General features: G+C 38.5%; 1 protein-coding gene across 4 annotated transcripts; it reads left to right on the top strand.

The window, feature by feature from the left end:
- Positions 1-4,316: 4,316 nt before the first annotated feature.
- Positions 4,317-13,424, top strand: LOC118913499 (olfactory receptor 4F3/4F16/4F29-like). Of its 4 annotated transcripts, XM_057488642.1 has the most exons (4): positions 4,317-5,166; positions 8,564-8,571; positions 9,804-9,816; positions 13,407-13,424. In XM_057488642.1, exons 1-4 carry the CDS (start codon positions 4,351-4,353, stop codon positions 13,422-13,424), a joined length of 855 nt encoding a protein of 284 aa, XP_057344625.1. In that variant the 5' UTR covers positions 4,317-4,350. The 4 variants fall into 4 exon arrangements, with proteins under 4 accessions (XP_057344625.1, XP_036743426.2, XP_057344623.1 ...); XM_036887531.2 differs by lacking the exons at positions 8,564-8,571; positions 9,804-9,816 and adding an exon at positions 11,498-11,511 and having other exon boundaries at positions 4,317-5,164; XM_057488640.1 differs by lacking the exons at positions 8,564-8,571; positions 9,804-9,816 and adding an exon at positions 11,275-11,288 and having other exon boundaries at positions 4,317-5,164.
- Positions 13,425-17,137: the final 3,713 nt, after the last annotated feature.

Below are 17,137 nucleotides of genomic sequence, written 5' to 3'. Positions count from 1 at the left end.
ATTATAAACGCGGTCTGATGACTCTTTATTTCTCTCCCTTCTTATTCCTCCTCCTCCCTTCTTCATATGTTGGGTGTTTTGTTCTGTGCTCTTTTTAGGAATGCTCCCATCTAGAGCAGTCCCTGTAGGATGCCCTGTAGAGGTGGTTTGTGGGAGGCAAATTCCCTCAACTTTTGTTTGTCTGGGAATTGTTTAATCCCTCCTTCATATTTAAATGATATTCGTGCTGGATACAGTATTCTTGGTTCAAGGCCCTTCTGTTTGATTGCATTAAGTATATCATGCCATTCTCTTCTGGCCTGTAGGGTTTCTGTTGAGAAGTCTGATGATAGCCTGATGGGTTTTCCTTTGTAGGTAACCTTTTTTCTCTCTCTGGCTGCCTTTAATACTCTGTCCTTGTCTTTGATCTTTGCCATTTTAATTATTATGTGTCTTGGTGTTGCCCTCCTTGGATCCCTGGTCATGGGAGTTCTGTGTACCTCTGTGGTCTGAGAGGCCATTTCCTCCCCTAGTTTGGGGAAGTTTTCAGCAATTATTTCTTCAAAGACACTTTCTATCCCTTTGTCTCTCTATTCTTCTTCTGGTACCCCTATAATGTGGATATTGTTCCATTTTGATTGGTCACTTAGCTCTCTTAGAATTCTTTCATTCCTGGAGATCCTTTTATCTCTCTCTGCATCAGCTTCTCTGCATTCTTGTTCTCTGTTTTCTAGTCCATTAATGGTCTCTTGCATCTTGTCCATTCTGTTTTGAAGTCCTTCCAGAGTTTGTTTTATTTCTGTATTCTCCTTCCTTATTTCTTGCATATTTCTCTGCAAGTCCATCAGCATGGTTATGACTTTTGTTTTGAATTCTTTTTCAGGAAGACTGGTTCAATCTATCTCCCCAGGTTCCTTCTCAGGGGAATATGTAGCAGATGCCGAAGCTGTCTGCGTTATTCCTGTCTGGATCAAATTTTTTTGACTTTTCATTTTGATAGGTGCAGTGGAGTGCTATTGACGCATCTATCAGCTTTCTGGTTGGCTTCTGGCCTTTCTTTCCTGGACAACTGTGACCCCTCTTGGCCTGTGTTGGGCAATTGCGTGTACAATGGGTCTCTGTATGTTGCCCGGCCAGTATGGAGGAAGCTCTCTTACTTAGGGCATGGCAGTCTCAGGCTGCTAATCTGCTATGGCAGGGCCCCAGAGGGGAAACGGACGTGGGGTTGTTTTGCTGTTTACCTCTGTGAGGGGTCTCTGAGCTCTTGTCCATGGGGTTAGTGCACTCGGAGTTCCCTGGAATTTCCTGCTGCTGGGCTGTGACCTGGTATATTTCCATCCAGCTGTGGCATCTCTGTCCCTTTAAGACTTTCAAAAAGCATCGCTTTTCTTTGTCACAGGCGCATTGGCTTTGGGACCCCCTCAGAGGTCTTGCTGTCCTGTTTCCCTAGTTTCCAGCCCTCCACGCATGCACTGTGTCTGCGCTCTGTTGCAGATGGCTAGGGCTGGGTGTTTAGCAGTCCTGTGCTCCCTCTCCCTCCCTGCTCCGAGTCCTCTCCTCCTGCCAGGAGCTGGGCTGAGGGGTCTCGGGTCCAGCCGGGCTGCAGCTTGTATCTTACCCCTTTCACCAGGCGCTGGGCTCTCGCACGTGTGGATGTAGTCTGGCTGTTGTCCTGTGTCTTCTGGTCTCTCTTTTAGGATTAGTTGTATTTGTTGTATTTTCAAAAATACATATGTTTTTGGGAGGAGATTCCCACTGTCCTACTCACGCCGCCATCTTGGCTCCACCTCCTCTGTATTTTCTTCTGTAACTTTATGGATGGATGGCCTGGAAGATGACTACTGATTATATCATGGGGTGTGGAAGATAGAAACTGTAAATTTTGTGCTATGCTGGCTGTTGTAACAGTTGGTTCTCTTTTCCTTTCACTCCCCCACCCCTTTCTCTTTTCCTTTTATGTACTTGTTGTTTCTAGAACTTCATGAAATTAATCCATGGGCCATTATAATTCTTGAGAGAAGGCTTCTTTATTCCCTAACAAGAACTGTATAACATGAATATCAGGCATTCCCTTAGGAGTGGTTGGAAAGTATGTTAATACTTATTGAATTTGGAAAACTCCTTTATGCATGCTGGATATGACAGAAAAAGATGGTATATGAGAAAAACAGGAATTGTGCAAAAATTGCAGACCTGAGGAAATGGGAAATGGCTTTATGTCAGAGAAGTGCTATTAACTAACAATAAAAAAATCTTTGCTAATTATTTCATTTTTTATTTTAGGAAACACGTGAGCCAGAAGAAATGGTCCTACCTTTCTCAAATTTACAATATCGCTAGGGAAAAAGAATCTATAAAATTGAAACCAATGAAGAATTAAATGATTAGTAGAAAAGGATTTCTCTAAATGACAAACCAGTAATTACCTCTTCTCAGCTAATTAAACTCCTAGTAATTTTCTAAAACTCACATCAAGTCCTTTTTCCTTTGTAAAGCTGTCTCTGAATTTGCTGGTGGACACCTGTGTGTCCTTCATCTGGAACATAAAACATCTGGAACTTCTCCTATGGTGCTATATATTGTGGTTTATCTTTATGTGGGGAGATTATTAATTTTTGGTTAAAATTTAATTTCTAAGAATAAGAGAGGGAATAAATGAATATACAGTGGAGTCACTAGGGCAGTTTTCATGGAGGGATTGGGATTTTGATTTTTCTCTTAAGAATGAGTAGTGTTTGGAAATGTTCTATATTGTAGTATGCGGTACATAACCTCTAGCTTCTCTGAGCACTTGAAATATAGCTAATGTTACTGAGGAAATAGATTTTTCTTCTTATTTAATAATGACATGTAACTAGTGCTGTTTTAGACTGAGCAGATCTAAGTTTGGCTTATCTCTTCTCAGTTTATTAGTTTTCTAGAGTGTAGAATCCCAGGCCATATGCCAACTCAAAACCCTATAATCTCTGTCCAAAACTAGTTGTTCATTCCTCATTGGACCACTACTTTCTCCAAGTAAATGATAAACTTGGATGAGATAATCACTAATGAGGACTGTGGGATAGTAAGGTCATAACTGCTTTTCACTAAAGTGTGTGTATGTGTGCATATATAAACACATATTAAAAGGCAAAGCTTTGGGATCCATTTGTTTCTATTTCTGGTTTTTTCTTGCCCTTCCCTTTAGTTCTAGGTCTGATGAGACAGGAGGGATAAAAGGGGCTATGGGAGGTGAAGGGACAGGAGAGGGTCAGTGGTTATATGTCAACTATGATATTGGCAAGCACACACACAGTTCACATAATTCAGAGACTGTGAAGTATCTGGAATGATAAGTCAAATGGCTTCCTTCCTTCCTTGACTTCCCATAACAATATCCCTTACCCTTCCCTTGTACATTTGGCCATGTCCTGGCTACTAACTATTCTACTTCTGGGTGCTCAGGCAAATGCCCTGTGACATAAATATCTATTTTACCCTTGTCTTGTCACACTCTTGAGTCACCTCTCTGTTCTATGCCTGGTTCTGTTATCCTCACCTCTGCTCTGTGAGCTTTGTGTGAATTGCAAATGTGATTGTAATTAGTGGTGTAAGAATGATTACAACAAACATATGTGCCTGAGATGAGGTGAGGTTAAGAAGTGAGGCACTCTACAAAAAAGCCAAGAAACCGACATGGAGTTGGATCTGTAACAGTCCTTTGTGTGTGTGGCAGGAGGGTGAAACCTTTAGGGAAAACGCCAGGAGACTCTTTTATGTATTTGTTCTACTTTTCACTTGGAAAGTAAATTCTCACTTGGTGACTTGGGGTGTCTGTATTTCAGCTAATAGGTGTGCCGGTTTTCATGTAATCTTTACTGGCCTGACTTGGGAGTGGGGAAATTGCTTTAAAAAAAAGAAAAAAAAGGTTAGTCTAAATAAGAGGAAAAGGCTTAAACTGAAAAAAAAGAAAAAGTGAGAAATGTTGAATGGAGGATGAATCATATGAACAGTTTAAATAGTATTTGTTAGTTCTGACAAATGCCATCTCCACCTGTTCTTTCTTTTTCTGTGTATGTTGCACTGTACCACCTTCCCTGCCTGCCTAACCCTTGTCATGCAATCTACTTTGTTTTCATAGTGGTTCCATTCTTTTGTTCATAGATGAATAGTACTGGAGGCCAAGTGACTCAACTGCTTTATGTGACCATAGATAAAATGCTAACTTAGTGATGGTAAGGCCCAGAGAAGGAATTGAGGGGGTGTATAGTCTTCACAGTGTGACTATCATGTAATTAATTATTGATAATTAATCATGATAATGTAGAACCAGATTAACATTCTTTCAGTTTCTTTATTTTTTATTCTGGAAACATTCCAGCTGATAAATCAATGGATGGAACAAATTACTCTATGGTGTCAGAATTTTTGTTTGTGGGACTCACCAGTTCCTGGAAAATCCAACTTCTCCTCTGTGTGTTCTCATCCACTTTTTATGTGGCAAGCGTGATGGGAAACTCCCTCGTTATGCTCACTGTGACTTCAGACCCTCACCTACACTCCTCCATGTACTTTCTCTTGGCCAACCTCTCCTTCATTGACCTGGGAGTTTCTTCTGTCATCACTCTGAAGATGATTTATGACCTTTTCAGAAAACATAAAATCATCTCCTTTGGTGGTTGCATCACTGAAATATTCTTTCTGCACATCATTGGTGGTGTGGAGATGGTGCTGCTCATCGCCATGGCCTTTGACAGATATGTTGCCATATGTAAGCCTCTTCACTATCTGACTATTATGAACCAGAAAATGTGTATTTTGCTTCTGGTTGCTGCATGGATAATTGGCTTGCTCCATTCTGTGATTCAATTGGTTTTTGTTATAAAGTTGCCATTTTGTGGTCCTAACTTGATAGACAGCTTTTACTGTGACTTTCCTCAGGTCATTAAACTTGCCTGCACGGATACCTACAGACTAGAGTTCATGGTCACAGCCAACAGTGGTTTTATATCTCTGGGATCATTCTTCATACTGGTTGTCTCCTACATTTTTATCATGATCACTGTTCGGAAGCATTCTGCTGGTGGCTTATCCAAGGCCCTCTCCACTTTGTCAACTCATGTCACGGTGGTGGTTTTGTTCTTTGGTCCTTGTATCTTTGTGTATACCTGGTCTCACCCCACATCACACCTAGACAAATTCCTGGGTGTTTTTTTGCTCTCTTCTCCATTTTTATTTGCTGAATTAACCCAGTGCAATATTTTTTTTTGAGAGGGCATATCTTATATTTATTGATCAAATGGTTGTTAGCAACAATAAAATTCTGTATAGGGGACTCAATGCACAATCATTAATCAACCCCAAGCCTAATTCTCAACAGTCTCCAATCTTCTAAAGTATAAAAAACAAGTTCTTACATGGTGAACAAATTCTTACATAGTGAATAAGTTCTTACATGGTGAACAGTACAAGGGCAGTCATCACAGAAACTTTCGGTTTTGATCACTCATTATGAACTATAAACAATCAGGTCAAATATGAATATTTGTTTGATTTTTATAGTTGATTTATATGTGAATCCCACATTTCTCCCTTTATTATTATTATTTTTAAATAAAATGCTGAAGTGATAGGTAGATGCAAGATAAAGGTAGAAAACATAGTTTGGTGTTGTAAGAGAGCAAATGTAGACGATCAGGTGTGTGTCTGTAGACTATGTGTTAATCCAAGCTAGACAAGGGCAATAAAACATCCATGGATGCAGAAGATTTCTCTCAAAACAGGGGGGGTGAGGTTCTAAGCCTCACCTCTGTTGATCCCCAATTTCTCACCTGATGGCCCCCCTGCGACTGTGCCTGTCTTAGGTTGTTCCTCCCTTGAGGAATCTTACCCGTCTCTGGCTAACCAGTCATCTTCCGGGGCCATACAGGGAAATGTAAAGTTGGTAAGTGAGAGAGAAGCCTTATTGTTTGAAAAGGTTAGCATTTTACTTCTTTGCAGATTTATGCCCTGTGATTTCTATGCCCAGCATTTGTCTTGAGGTATCTTTAGCACTTGGAGGAATTATGATACTCGGTAAATTCAATATGAGGCACGAATTCTATTTAAGGGTTGTAGTTAGGAAGGAAGAAGAAAAGCTATAGAGGTAGCAGACGGAAGAAAACATGGGAAGATTGACTATTTCTTTGACATATCTTCTTGTAGAGTAATTTAAGCATGTATAGGTTTTAAACTACCAATTAAATTGCACACACACATTAACATATTAGGAATACAGTTACATAACCAAAGCAGATCTATGATTACCAGCCATCTCCAGTGAGGCCAAGAAAACCAGTTAGGCATCCTAGGCATTTGTGAAAATTTGTCTATGATATGATGGATATTGTCCAACTGTACTTGAACAGTCTGAGAGAAACCAGACAAATTAAAACAGCCCATTCCTGGGAACTGTTCACATCCCATATGTTCTTTTAACAGTAGATAGTCTGTAGTTGTAAGATTTTGGAGCGCTACAACTTGCACTTCTCCTAATTCTTGGTTGAGTTCCAACAGTGTAGATCCAGTCAAATTTGTTGTTTTATTGTATGCACAGGTCAGCTTAGATATCTCCTTCTTCATTCCAATGGCAAGTCCAGGAACCGGTGGGATGAATGCAGCTACAACTGCAGCATCGCCTGCAACTTTTCTGAGGTTTTTTGATGATCATCTTCTGGTACGATTCTTCCAGAGAGTGCTGATGTTGGAAGTTCTTCTTCATATCGTATCTTAGTTCATTTTCTGGGTAGCCAAATTAGGCTTTGATCCTCTGTATAAACACAAACAGACCCTTTGCCCACACTTTGATCTGCCCTTTGTACCATTGTGTAGAACTCATTGGAGGTCACCACACAGGAACTGCTTTTTTTTTAAAGAGAAAGGAATATTATCAGAAATGTGTACCTCCATAGGCAATCATCTGACACCCTTTAAGTGATCAAAGTTAAGGATATTTGAAGCATGCATTAATCATTGATTTACAGTTAGTTTTATCCTATTATGGAGTAATCCCCATTTTCTTTCTTTCTTTTTTTTTGTTATCTTTAATCTACACTTACATGAAGAATATTATGTTTACTAGGCTCTCCCCTATATTAGGTCCCCACTATAAACCCGTTTACAGTCACTGTCCATCAGCATAGCTAAATGTTGTAGAATCACTACTTGTCTTCTCTGTGTTGTACACCCCTCCCATTTCTCCCACCCACCCCCATGCATGCTAATCTTAATACCTCCCTTCTTCTTCCCCCACCTTATCCCTCCCTACCCACCCATCCTCCCCAGTCCCTTTCCCTTTGGTACCTGTTAGTCCATTCTTGGTTTCTGTGATTCCATTGCTGTTTTGTTCCTTCAGTTTTTCCTTTTTCCTTATACTCCACAGATGAGTGAAATCATTTGGTATTTCTCTTTCTCCGCTTGGCTTGTATCACTGAGCATAATACCCTTCAGCTCCATCCGTGTTGCTGCAAATGGTAGGATTTGTCCTCTTCTTATGGCTGAGTAGTATTCCATTGTGTATATGTAACACATCTTCTTTATCCATTCATCTACCGATGGACATTTAGGTTGTTTCCAATTCTTGGCTATTGTAAATAGTGCTGCGATAAACATAGGGGTGCATTGCTCTTTCTCAAACTTGATTGCTGTGTTCTTAGGGTAAATTCCTAGCAGTGGAATTCCTGGGTCAAATGGTAAGTCTGTTTTGAGCATTTTGATGAACCTCCATACTGCTTTCCACAATGGTTGAACTAGTTTACATTCCCACCAGCAGTGTAGGAGGGTTCCCCTTTCTCCACAGCCTCACCATCATTTGTTGTTGTTTGTCTTTTGGATGGCAGCCATCCTTACTGGTGTGAGGTGATACCTTATTGTATTTTTAATTTGCATTTCTCTGATAATTAGTGATGTGGAGCCTCTTTTCATGTGTCTGTTGTCCATCTGTATTTCTTTTTTGGAGAACTGTCTGTTCAGTTCCTCTGCCCATTTTTTGATTGGGTTATTTGTTTTTTGTTTGTTGAGGTGTGTGAGCTCTTTATATATTCTGGACGTCAAGCCTTTATCGGATGTGTCATTTTCAAATATATTCTCCCATACTGTAGGGTTCCTTTTTGTTCTATTGATGGTGTCTTTTGCTGTACAGAAGCTTTTCAGCTTAATATAGTCCCACTTGTTCATTTTTGCTGTTGTTTTCCTTGCCAGGGGAGATATGTTGAAGAAGAGGTCGCTCATGTTTATGTCTAGGAGGATTTTGCCTATGTTTTTTCCAATGAGTTTAATGGTTTCATGACTTACATTCAGGTCTTTGATCCATTTTGAATTTACTTTTGTATATGGGGTTAGACAATGGTCCAGTTTCATTCTCCTACATGTAGCTGTCCAGTTTTGCCAGCACCATCTGTTGAAGAGACTGTCATTTCGCCATTGTATGTCCATGGCTCCTTTATCAAATATTAATTGACCATATATGTTTGGGTTAATGTCTGGAGTCTCTAGTCTGTTCCATTGGTCTGTGGCTCTGTTCTTGTGCCAGTACCAAGTTGTCTTGATTACTATGGCTTTATAGTAGATCTTGAAGTTGGGGAGTGAGATCCCCCCTACTTTATTCTTCTTTCTCAGGATTGCTTTGGCTATTTGGGGTCTTTGGTGTTTCTATATGAATTTTTGAGTTATTTGTTCCAGTTCATTGAAGAATGTTGCTGGTAATTTGATAGGGATTGCATCAAACCTGTATATTGCTTTGGGCAGGATGACTATTTTGGCGATATTAATTCTTCCAAGCCACGAGCATGGGATGAGTTTCCATCTGTTAGTGTCCCCTTTAATTTCTCTTAAGAGTGACTTGTAGTTTTCAGAGTATAAGTCTTTCACTTCTTTGGTTAGATTTATTCCTAGGTATTTTATTCTTTTTGATACAATTGTGAATGTAATTGTTTTCCTGATTTCTCTTTCTATTGGTTCATTATTAGTGTATAGGAAAGCCACAGATTTCTGTGTGTTAATTTTGTATCCTGCAAGTTTGCTGTATTCCGATATCAGTTCTAGTAGTTTTGGAGTGGAGTCTTTAGGGTTTTTTATGTACAATATTCATGTCATCTGCAAATAGTGACAGTTTAACTTCTTCTTTACCATTCTGGATTCTTTGTATTTCTTTGTTTTGTCTGATTGCCGTGGCTAGGACCTCCAGTACTATGTTAAATAACAGTGGGGAGAGTGGGCATCCCTGTCTAGTTCCCTATCTCAGAGGAAAAGCTTTCAGCTTCTCGCTGTTTAGTATAATGTTGGCTGTGGGTTTATGATATATGGCCTTTATTTTGTTGAGGTACTTGCCCTCTATTCCCATTTTGCTGATAGTTTTTATCATGAATGGATGTTGAATTTTGTCAAATGCTTTTACAGCATCTATGGAGATATTCATGTGGTTTTTGTCTTTCTTTTTGTTGATGTAGTGAATGATGTTGATGGATTTTCGAATGTTGTACCATCCTTGCATCCCTGGGATGAATCCCACTTGGTCATGTTATATGATCTTTTTGATATACTTTTGTGTTCGGTTTGCTAATATTTTATTAAGTATTTTTGCATCTACATTCATCAGGGATATTGGTCTCTAATTTTCTTTTTTGGCGGGGTCTTTGCCTGGTTTTGGTATTAGCGTGATGTTGGCTTCATAGAATGAGTTTGGGAGTATTCCCTCCTCTTCTATTTTTTTGGAAAACTTTAAGGAGAATGGGTATTATGTCTTCTGTGTGTGTCTGATAAAATTCCGAGGTAAATCCGTCCGGCCCGTGTGTTTATTTCTTGGGTAGTTTTTTGATTACCGTTTCAATTTCTTTGCTCGTAATTGATTTGTTTAACTTTTGTGTTTCTTCCTTGGTCAGTCTTGGAAGGTTGTATTTTTCTAGGAAGTTGTCCATTTCTTCTAGGTTTTCCAGTTTGTTGGCATATAGGTTTTCATAGTAGTCTTTAATAATTCTTTGTATTTCTGTGGAGTCTTCTTGATTTTTCCGTTCTCGTTTGTGATTCTTTTGATTTGTGTTGATTCTCTTTTTCTCTTAATAAGTTTGTCTAGAGGCTTATCTATTTTGTTTATTTTCTCAAAGAACGAGCTCTTGGTTTCATTGATTTTTGCTATTGTTTTGTTCTTCTCAATTTTTTTTATTTCTTCTCTGATCTTTATTATGTCCCTCCTTCTGCTGACCTTAGGCCTCATCTGTTCTTCTTTTTCCAGTTTTGATAATTGTAATGTTAGACTATTCATTTAGGATTGTTCTTGCTTCTTCAAGTGTGCCTTAATCGCTATATGCTTTCCTCTTAAGACTGCTTTCGCTGCATCCCACAGAAGTTGTGGCTTTGTGTTATTGTTGTCATTTGTTTCCATATATTCCTTGATCTATATTCTAATTTGTTTGTTGATCCATTGATTATTTTGGAGCATGTTGTTAAGCCTCCACGTGTTTGTGAGCCTTTTTGTTTTCTTTGTAGAATTTATTTCCAGTTTTATACCTTTGTGGTTTGAAAAGTTGGTTGGTAGAATTTCAATATTTTGGATTTTGCTGAGGCTCTTTTTGTGGGCTAATATGTGGTCTATTGAGGGGAATGTTCCATGTGCACTTGAGAAGAATTTATATCCTGTTGCTTTTGGATGTAGAGTTCTATAGATGTCTATTAGGTCCATCTGCTCTACTGTGTTGTTCAGTGCTTCCATGTCCTTACTTATTTTCTGCCCGGTGGATCTACCCTTTGGGGTGAGTGATGTGTTGAAGTCTCCTAGAATGAATGCATTGCAGTCTATTTCCCCCTTTAGTTCTGTTAGTGTTTGTTTCACATATGCTAGTGCTCCTATGTTGGTTGCATGTATATTTAGAATGGTTATATCCTCTTGTTGGACTGAGTCCTTTATCATTATGTAGTGTCCTTCTTTATCTCTTGTTACTTTCTTTGTTTTGAAGTCTATTTTGTCTGATATTAGTACTGCAACCCCTGCTTTCTTCTCGCTGTTGTTTACCTGAAATATGTTTTTCCATCCCTTGACTTTTAGTCTGTACATGTCTTTGGGTTTGAGGTGAGTTTCTTGTAAGTAGCATATAGATGGGTCTTGCTTTTTTATCCATTCTATTTCTCTGTGTCTTTTGATTGGTGCATTCACTCCATTTACATTTCGGGTGACTATTGAAAGATATGTACTTATTGCCATTGAATGCTTTAAATTCTTGGTTACCAAAGGTTCAAGGTTAGCCTCTTTCGTATCTTACTGCCTAACTTAGCTCAGTTATTGAGCTGTTATATACACTGTCTGGAGATTCTTTTCTTCTCTCCCTTCTTCTTCCTCCTCCTCCATTCTTCATATTTTGGGTGTTTTGTTCTGTGCTTTTTCTAGGAGTGCTCCCATGTAGAGCAGTCCCTGTAAGATGTCCTGTAGAGGTGGTTTGTGGGAAGCAAATTCCCTCAGCTTTTGCTTGTCTGGGAATTGTTTAATTCCTCCATCATATTTAAATGATAGTCATGCTGGATACAGTATCCTTGGTTCGAGGCCCTTCTGTTTCATTGTATTAAATATATCATGCCATTCTCTTCTGCCCTGTAGGGTTTCTGTTGAGAAGTCTGATGATAGCCTGATGGGTTTTCCTTTATAGGTGATCTTTTTCTCTCTAGCTGCCTTTAAAACTCTTTCCTTGTCCTTGATCTTTGCCATTTTAATTATTATGTGTCTTGGTGGTGTCCTCTTTGGATCCTTTCTGCTATGGGTTCTGTGTATTTCCGTGGTCTGTTTGATTATTTCCTCCCCCAGTTTGGGGAAGTTTTCAGCAATTATTTCTTCCAACATACTTTCTATCCCTTTTCTTCTCTCTTCTTCTGCTACCCCTGTAATACGGATATTGTTCCTTTTGGATTGGTCACACAGTTCTCTTAATATTGTTTCATTTCTGGAGATACTTTTATCTCTCTCTATGTCAGCTTTTATGCGTTCCTGTTCTCTGGTTTCAATTCCATCTATGGCCTCTTGCATCTTATCCATTCTGTTTATAAACCCTTCCAAAGTGTGTTTCATTTCTGTGATCTCCTTTCTGGCATTTGTGATCTCCCTCTGGACTTCATCCCATATCTCTTGCGTATTTGTCTGCATCTCTGTCAGCATGTTTATGATTTTTATTTTGAATTCTTTGTTAGGAAGACTGGTTAGGTCTGTCTCCTTCTCTGGAGTGTCTGTTATCTTGGTTTGCCTGTAATTTTGTCTTTTCATAGTGATAGGAATAGTTTGCAGAGCTGGGACAAGTGACGGCTGGAAGAAGATCCCTTCTTGTTGGTTTGTGGCCCTCCTCTCCTGGGAGAACAGCGACCTCTAGTGGCTTGTGCTGGGTGGCTGGCACAGACAGGGTTTCTGCCTTCTGCCTGGCTTCTATGGAGTTTGTCTCCGCTGTTGCTGTGGGCGTGGCCTTGCTCGGGCCGCTGCTCCAAAGTGGTGGAGTCGTGTTGGAGGGGGAGCTGCCAGGAGGCTATTTATCTCCGTAATGGGCCTCCCTGCTCCCTGCAGCCCAGGGGATTAGGGTGCCCAGAGATCCCCGGATTCCCTACCTCTGGATTAAGTGTCCCGCCCTGCCCCTTTAAGAGTTCCAAAAATCACCCGCCAAAACAAAATGACCACAAAAAAAAATAAAAAAATATTAAAAAAAAAATTAATAAATAAAAAATGGCCACTCGTTTTTCTTTATTTTCTGGCGCCAGACTCAGGCATCTGCTCACTGGTCTTGCTGCCCTGTTTCCCTACTATTGGGGTCCCTATCCCTTTAAGACTTCCAAAAAGTGCTGGCCATAAGAAAACAACAACAACAACAACAAAAAACAATTGGCCACTCACTTTTGTTCTCCGGCGCCAGCCTCCGATTCCCGGTCGCCGGTCTTGCTGCCCTGTTTCCCTAGTATTGAGTTTCCTTTCCCTTTAAGACTTCCAAAAAGCACACACCTCAACAAAACAACAACAGCAACAACAACAACAAAGGCCGCTTGCTTTTCTTATGTCCTCTGGTGCCAGGCCTCCGGTACCCGCTCACCGTTCTTGCTGCCCTGTTTCCCTAGTATCCAGTCTGGTCCGGATGGCTGAGGCTGGGTGTTCGGCAGTCCTGGGCTCCGTCTCCCTCCCGCTCTGCCTGCTCTTCTCCCGCCGGGAGCTGGGGGGAGGGTCGCTTGGGTCCCGCGGGGCCAGGGCTTGTATCTTACCCCCTTCGCAAGGCGCTGGGTTCTCTCAGGTGTGGATGTGGTCTGGATGTTGTCCTGTGTCCTCTGGTCTTTATTCTAGGAAGAGATGTCTTTGTTATATTTTCATAGATATATGTGGTTTTGGGAGGAGATTTTCGCTGCTCTATTCACGCCGCCATCTTGGCTCCGTCTCTTCCTGGCTGTTTTTGATGCAGTTCTTACTCCTTTTTTAAAATTCATTCATCTATACGTTCAGGAACAAAGAAATGAAAGTGGCAATGAGGAAAGTATACAGTCAATTTATTGTATATATAGAAGGGTTTCTTATATGACAAGCATATTATAAAGTTTCCTTACTGACTTAGAGTAACATTAAATTTGTATTATTTCCATATCAGAAGTTTCCAAGTACCTTGCTAATGTATAGGTGTTGCAGGTTAAAATAGCACGGTTGTTTTTAGATCTTAACTGACAAATTATGTAGCTGCCTATGATTGGAGGAAGCAGTGAAAAGTGTCTCCCGGAAAAGGCCAATTGCTTGTCTCCCAGGAGACATTACTTGGGTGAATTTACTTTGATCTAGACTTCAAATTTGAGTTTCTTCAGTGTCAGAGTGGGTTATATAAGGGAATACTGAATATTAGATGAAAGTATGTACATCAAGATGCAAATTTATTAATTTGAAACACAAAAATCAGGCAAGAGGCCTCAACTTCTATGTAGGCCTAAGTTATTCTTTCACTGAAGGGAAATTTCTAGAAAGTCAAGTGATGATGAGAACATTGATGAACAGGGAGTCAGAGCAAGAGTGTTAGCTGGGTTATTCACATATTTAATCATATCAGGTTTTGATACTTAATGCCTACTTCTCCACACCAGGATATGCCTGCCATCACAATTGGAAAAATAGGGTCCTTAGGCCAGGCCATATGCAGTTGCTTCTTATATGTCTTAGAGTATTGTTTTTTTTAGTATTTTTCTTAATGTCAACTATACTTTGATTAGAAAAAAAGGAATAAAGATTCATTCTTATTTCCATATGAAACTGGGCAGTTTCTTTCTTTTCCTGATGTTGACATTAGACTATTCCTGTTACACTGGCAAGATTTGAGTCATTGCAATTTTGGAAGTTGTTTATTATATGTCTATATTCTATTCTAAGGAGCGAGAGATTTGCATTAACAGATTAAGAAATTTAATTCATGCTTTTTTTTAACAAAGTGGAACCAAGGCTCATTCTCAGAGATGTAGTGCAAATGACTCTGAGCCTTACACATCCTTATACATACTCCATATCTAACCAGTTTATCAATATTCCCATTGTCTTATATATGTTCCTTATTTATTTCACAATTTATTTGGCTTGATAATTTATTTACTTCTTTTGATTTCCATTGACATATGTCACTCATTAATTTTTTTGAGCCTTTCGTTAGATACTCGGGAAACAAATACACAGGTATCAGTTTATTATGTAGCACTTAACTTGCCTCTCTATAATTTGTTTTGAAGAGGTATTTTTTTTGAGAGGGCATCTCTCATATTTATTGATCAAATGGTTGCTAGCAACAATAAAATTCTGTATAGGAGACTCAGTGCACAATCATTAATCAACCCCAAGCCTAATTCTCAACAGTCTCCAATCTTCTGAAGCATAACAAACAAGTTCTTACATGGTGAACAAGTTCTTACATAGTGAATAAGTTCTTACATGGTGAACAGTGCAAGGGCAGTGATATCACAGAAACTTTCGGTTTTGATCATGCATCATGAACTATAAACAACCAAGTCAGATATGATTATTCGTTTGATTTTTATACTTAATTTATATGTGAATCGCACATTTCTCCCTTATTATTATTTTTTTTAATAAAATGCTGAAGTGGTAGGTAGATGCAAGATAAAGGTAGAAACATAATTTAGTGCTATAAGAGGGCAAATGTAGATGATCAGATCTCTGCTATAGACTAAGTATTAATCCAAGCTAGACAAGGGCAACAAAACATCCACGGATGCAGAAGATTTCTCTCAGAACAGGGTGGGTGAGGTTCTAAGCCTCACCTCTGTTGATCCCCAATTTCTCACCTGATGGCCCCCCTGCGACTGTGCCTGTCTTAGGTTGTTCCTCCCTTGAGGAATCTTACCCATCTCTGGCTAACCAGTCATCTTCCAAGGCCATACAGGGAAATGAAGTAGTATTTTAAATGGGAATTTCAGTGGGTTTAGAAAAATCCATTCCAGTATTTTCTCTTTCTAACTTTCTCTCAGGTCTATACCTATGAAAAGATAGATTTTCCAACTGAAGATTTTCTGTATCATCTAATGTTAAACTTTGTTAAAGGGCATTCTTTTTACTCTAAAGAAATAACTCCTCTTAGTGAACATCTACTCTGTTGTTTGTCCACATGAGGAATATGCTTCTTCTGGAAAATATACCTTTCTCTTCCAGTAAATATGTAGAAGACATGTAGACCCTTTCACCAGTAGTGTTTATTCTAAGGTTGGCCTTCTGAGCCAAGTCATAATGACAAATCTCCTAGGCACATTTGAATCATAAAGATCGGAGCCTGTGACCAAATGGACCAAATGTAAGCTTTTTCCCCAGGATGTTGGAGTTGAGAATAGAGAAAAATAAGCAAGCCTCAGTTCCTTTTAGAAATTTTAGATGTGTTGAAACTGCTGGCAATCATATTTCTTGCTATTAAAAATCGAATCTAGAATAATGAAAAAAGATATGTGAAAAGAAGACATAACATTTAAAGAAGAAGTTTGGCAGTATTTAAGTTTTTGGGTCCAGCTCTTAGGAATTCTGCTACATTTTTGCTCTCCACTCAGTTTGGTTACTAGCTTAGCTAATAAATGAGCCATTACATTAGTCCTCTAGTCTAAATTTAAATTGTGATTCTGTCATCTACAATTGAAACATTGTTGATAAATACATCTCCAATTCCAAACAGAGTGTACTTTAAATCACTTCTGATGTGAAATCCTTCATTACTTTATTTCTTTATGATAATGTTATTTTTTTCTAGTAATCAGAAAATATGCTCATTATATATACTTTTTTGGGAAATTAGAGATGAGAAAAATAGAAATCACTCATAAGATCATCTTATGGAGGTGATTAGTAGTAATATCTTAATATATTTATTTTTAGTATTTTTCTATGCCTAAGTATAGATATATATTTAGAAAATTTGGATTTTATGGTCTATACTTTTTTATCTTGCCTTTTGATGAATATTGTATTTTGAGGGTCTTCTCACATTATTATTATACATTGTAGTACAAAAGAATTTTAAGCAAATGCATAGTACTGTATTATATACCATATCATAATTGTATTTGTTATTCCTCCATCATTGGTCAATTATATTATCTCCAGCTTTTCCCTCTGCCTTGAAAGTCTTGCATATACCTCTGTCTGTATTTCAGATTACTCCCTTAATAGACTATATTGGGATTTATAGGGTATAACAATATTTTGAATACTCTATTCATATAATTTCTTCCAAAAGATTTATTACCTGCTGAGAAGTGTGTTCATTACTTTACCCCTCCCAAAGCACTGAATATAATTTATTAAAAACTTTGTAAATTTAAAAGACATAAAACAACAAAATCTCATTTTAAGTTTCTTTAATTTTTTTATACTTGTACCTTTCTGAATGTTATTAATCTGAACTCTTTTAATTACATGTTTCAGGAATCCAATCAAAACATGTTTAAAATTACTAAAAAAAGATATGTATAGTTTCAGTTTTCTAAGAAAAAGCTTGCAATGTGAATATACTTAACACTACTGAACTGTACACTTAAAAATGGTTAAGATGGTTAATTTTATATGTATGTGTTCTTTTTTACCATAATTGAACATAAAAAAATACATTTTTATAAGGAGCTTATTAGCTCAGATTATTGGAATGTCCAGTAGTGGAGCTAGCCT

The sequence above is a fragment of the Manis pentadactyla genome, chromosome 11, assembly GCF_030020395.1.
Source record: "Manis pentadactyla isolate mManPen7 chromosome 11, mManPen7.hap1, whole genome shotgun sequence".
In the NCBI taxonomy this organism is placed as follows: Eukaryota; Metazoa; Chordata; class Mammalia; order Pholidota; family Manidae; genus Manis; species Manis pentadactyla.
This window is presented reverse-complemented; position numbering and strand designations above follow the sequence as displayed.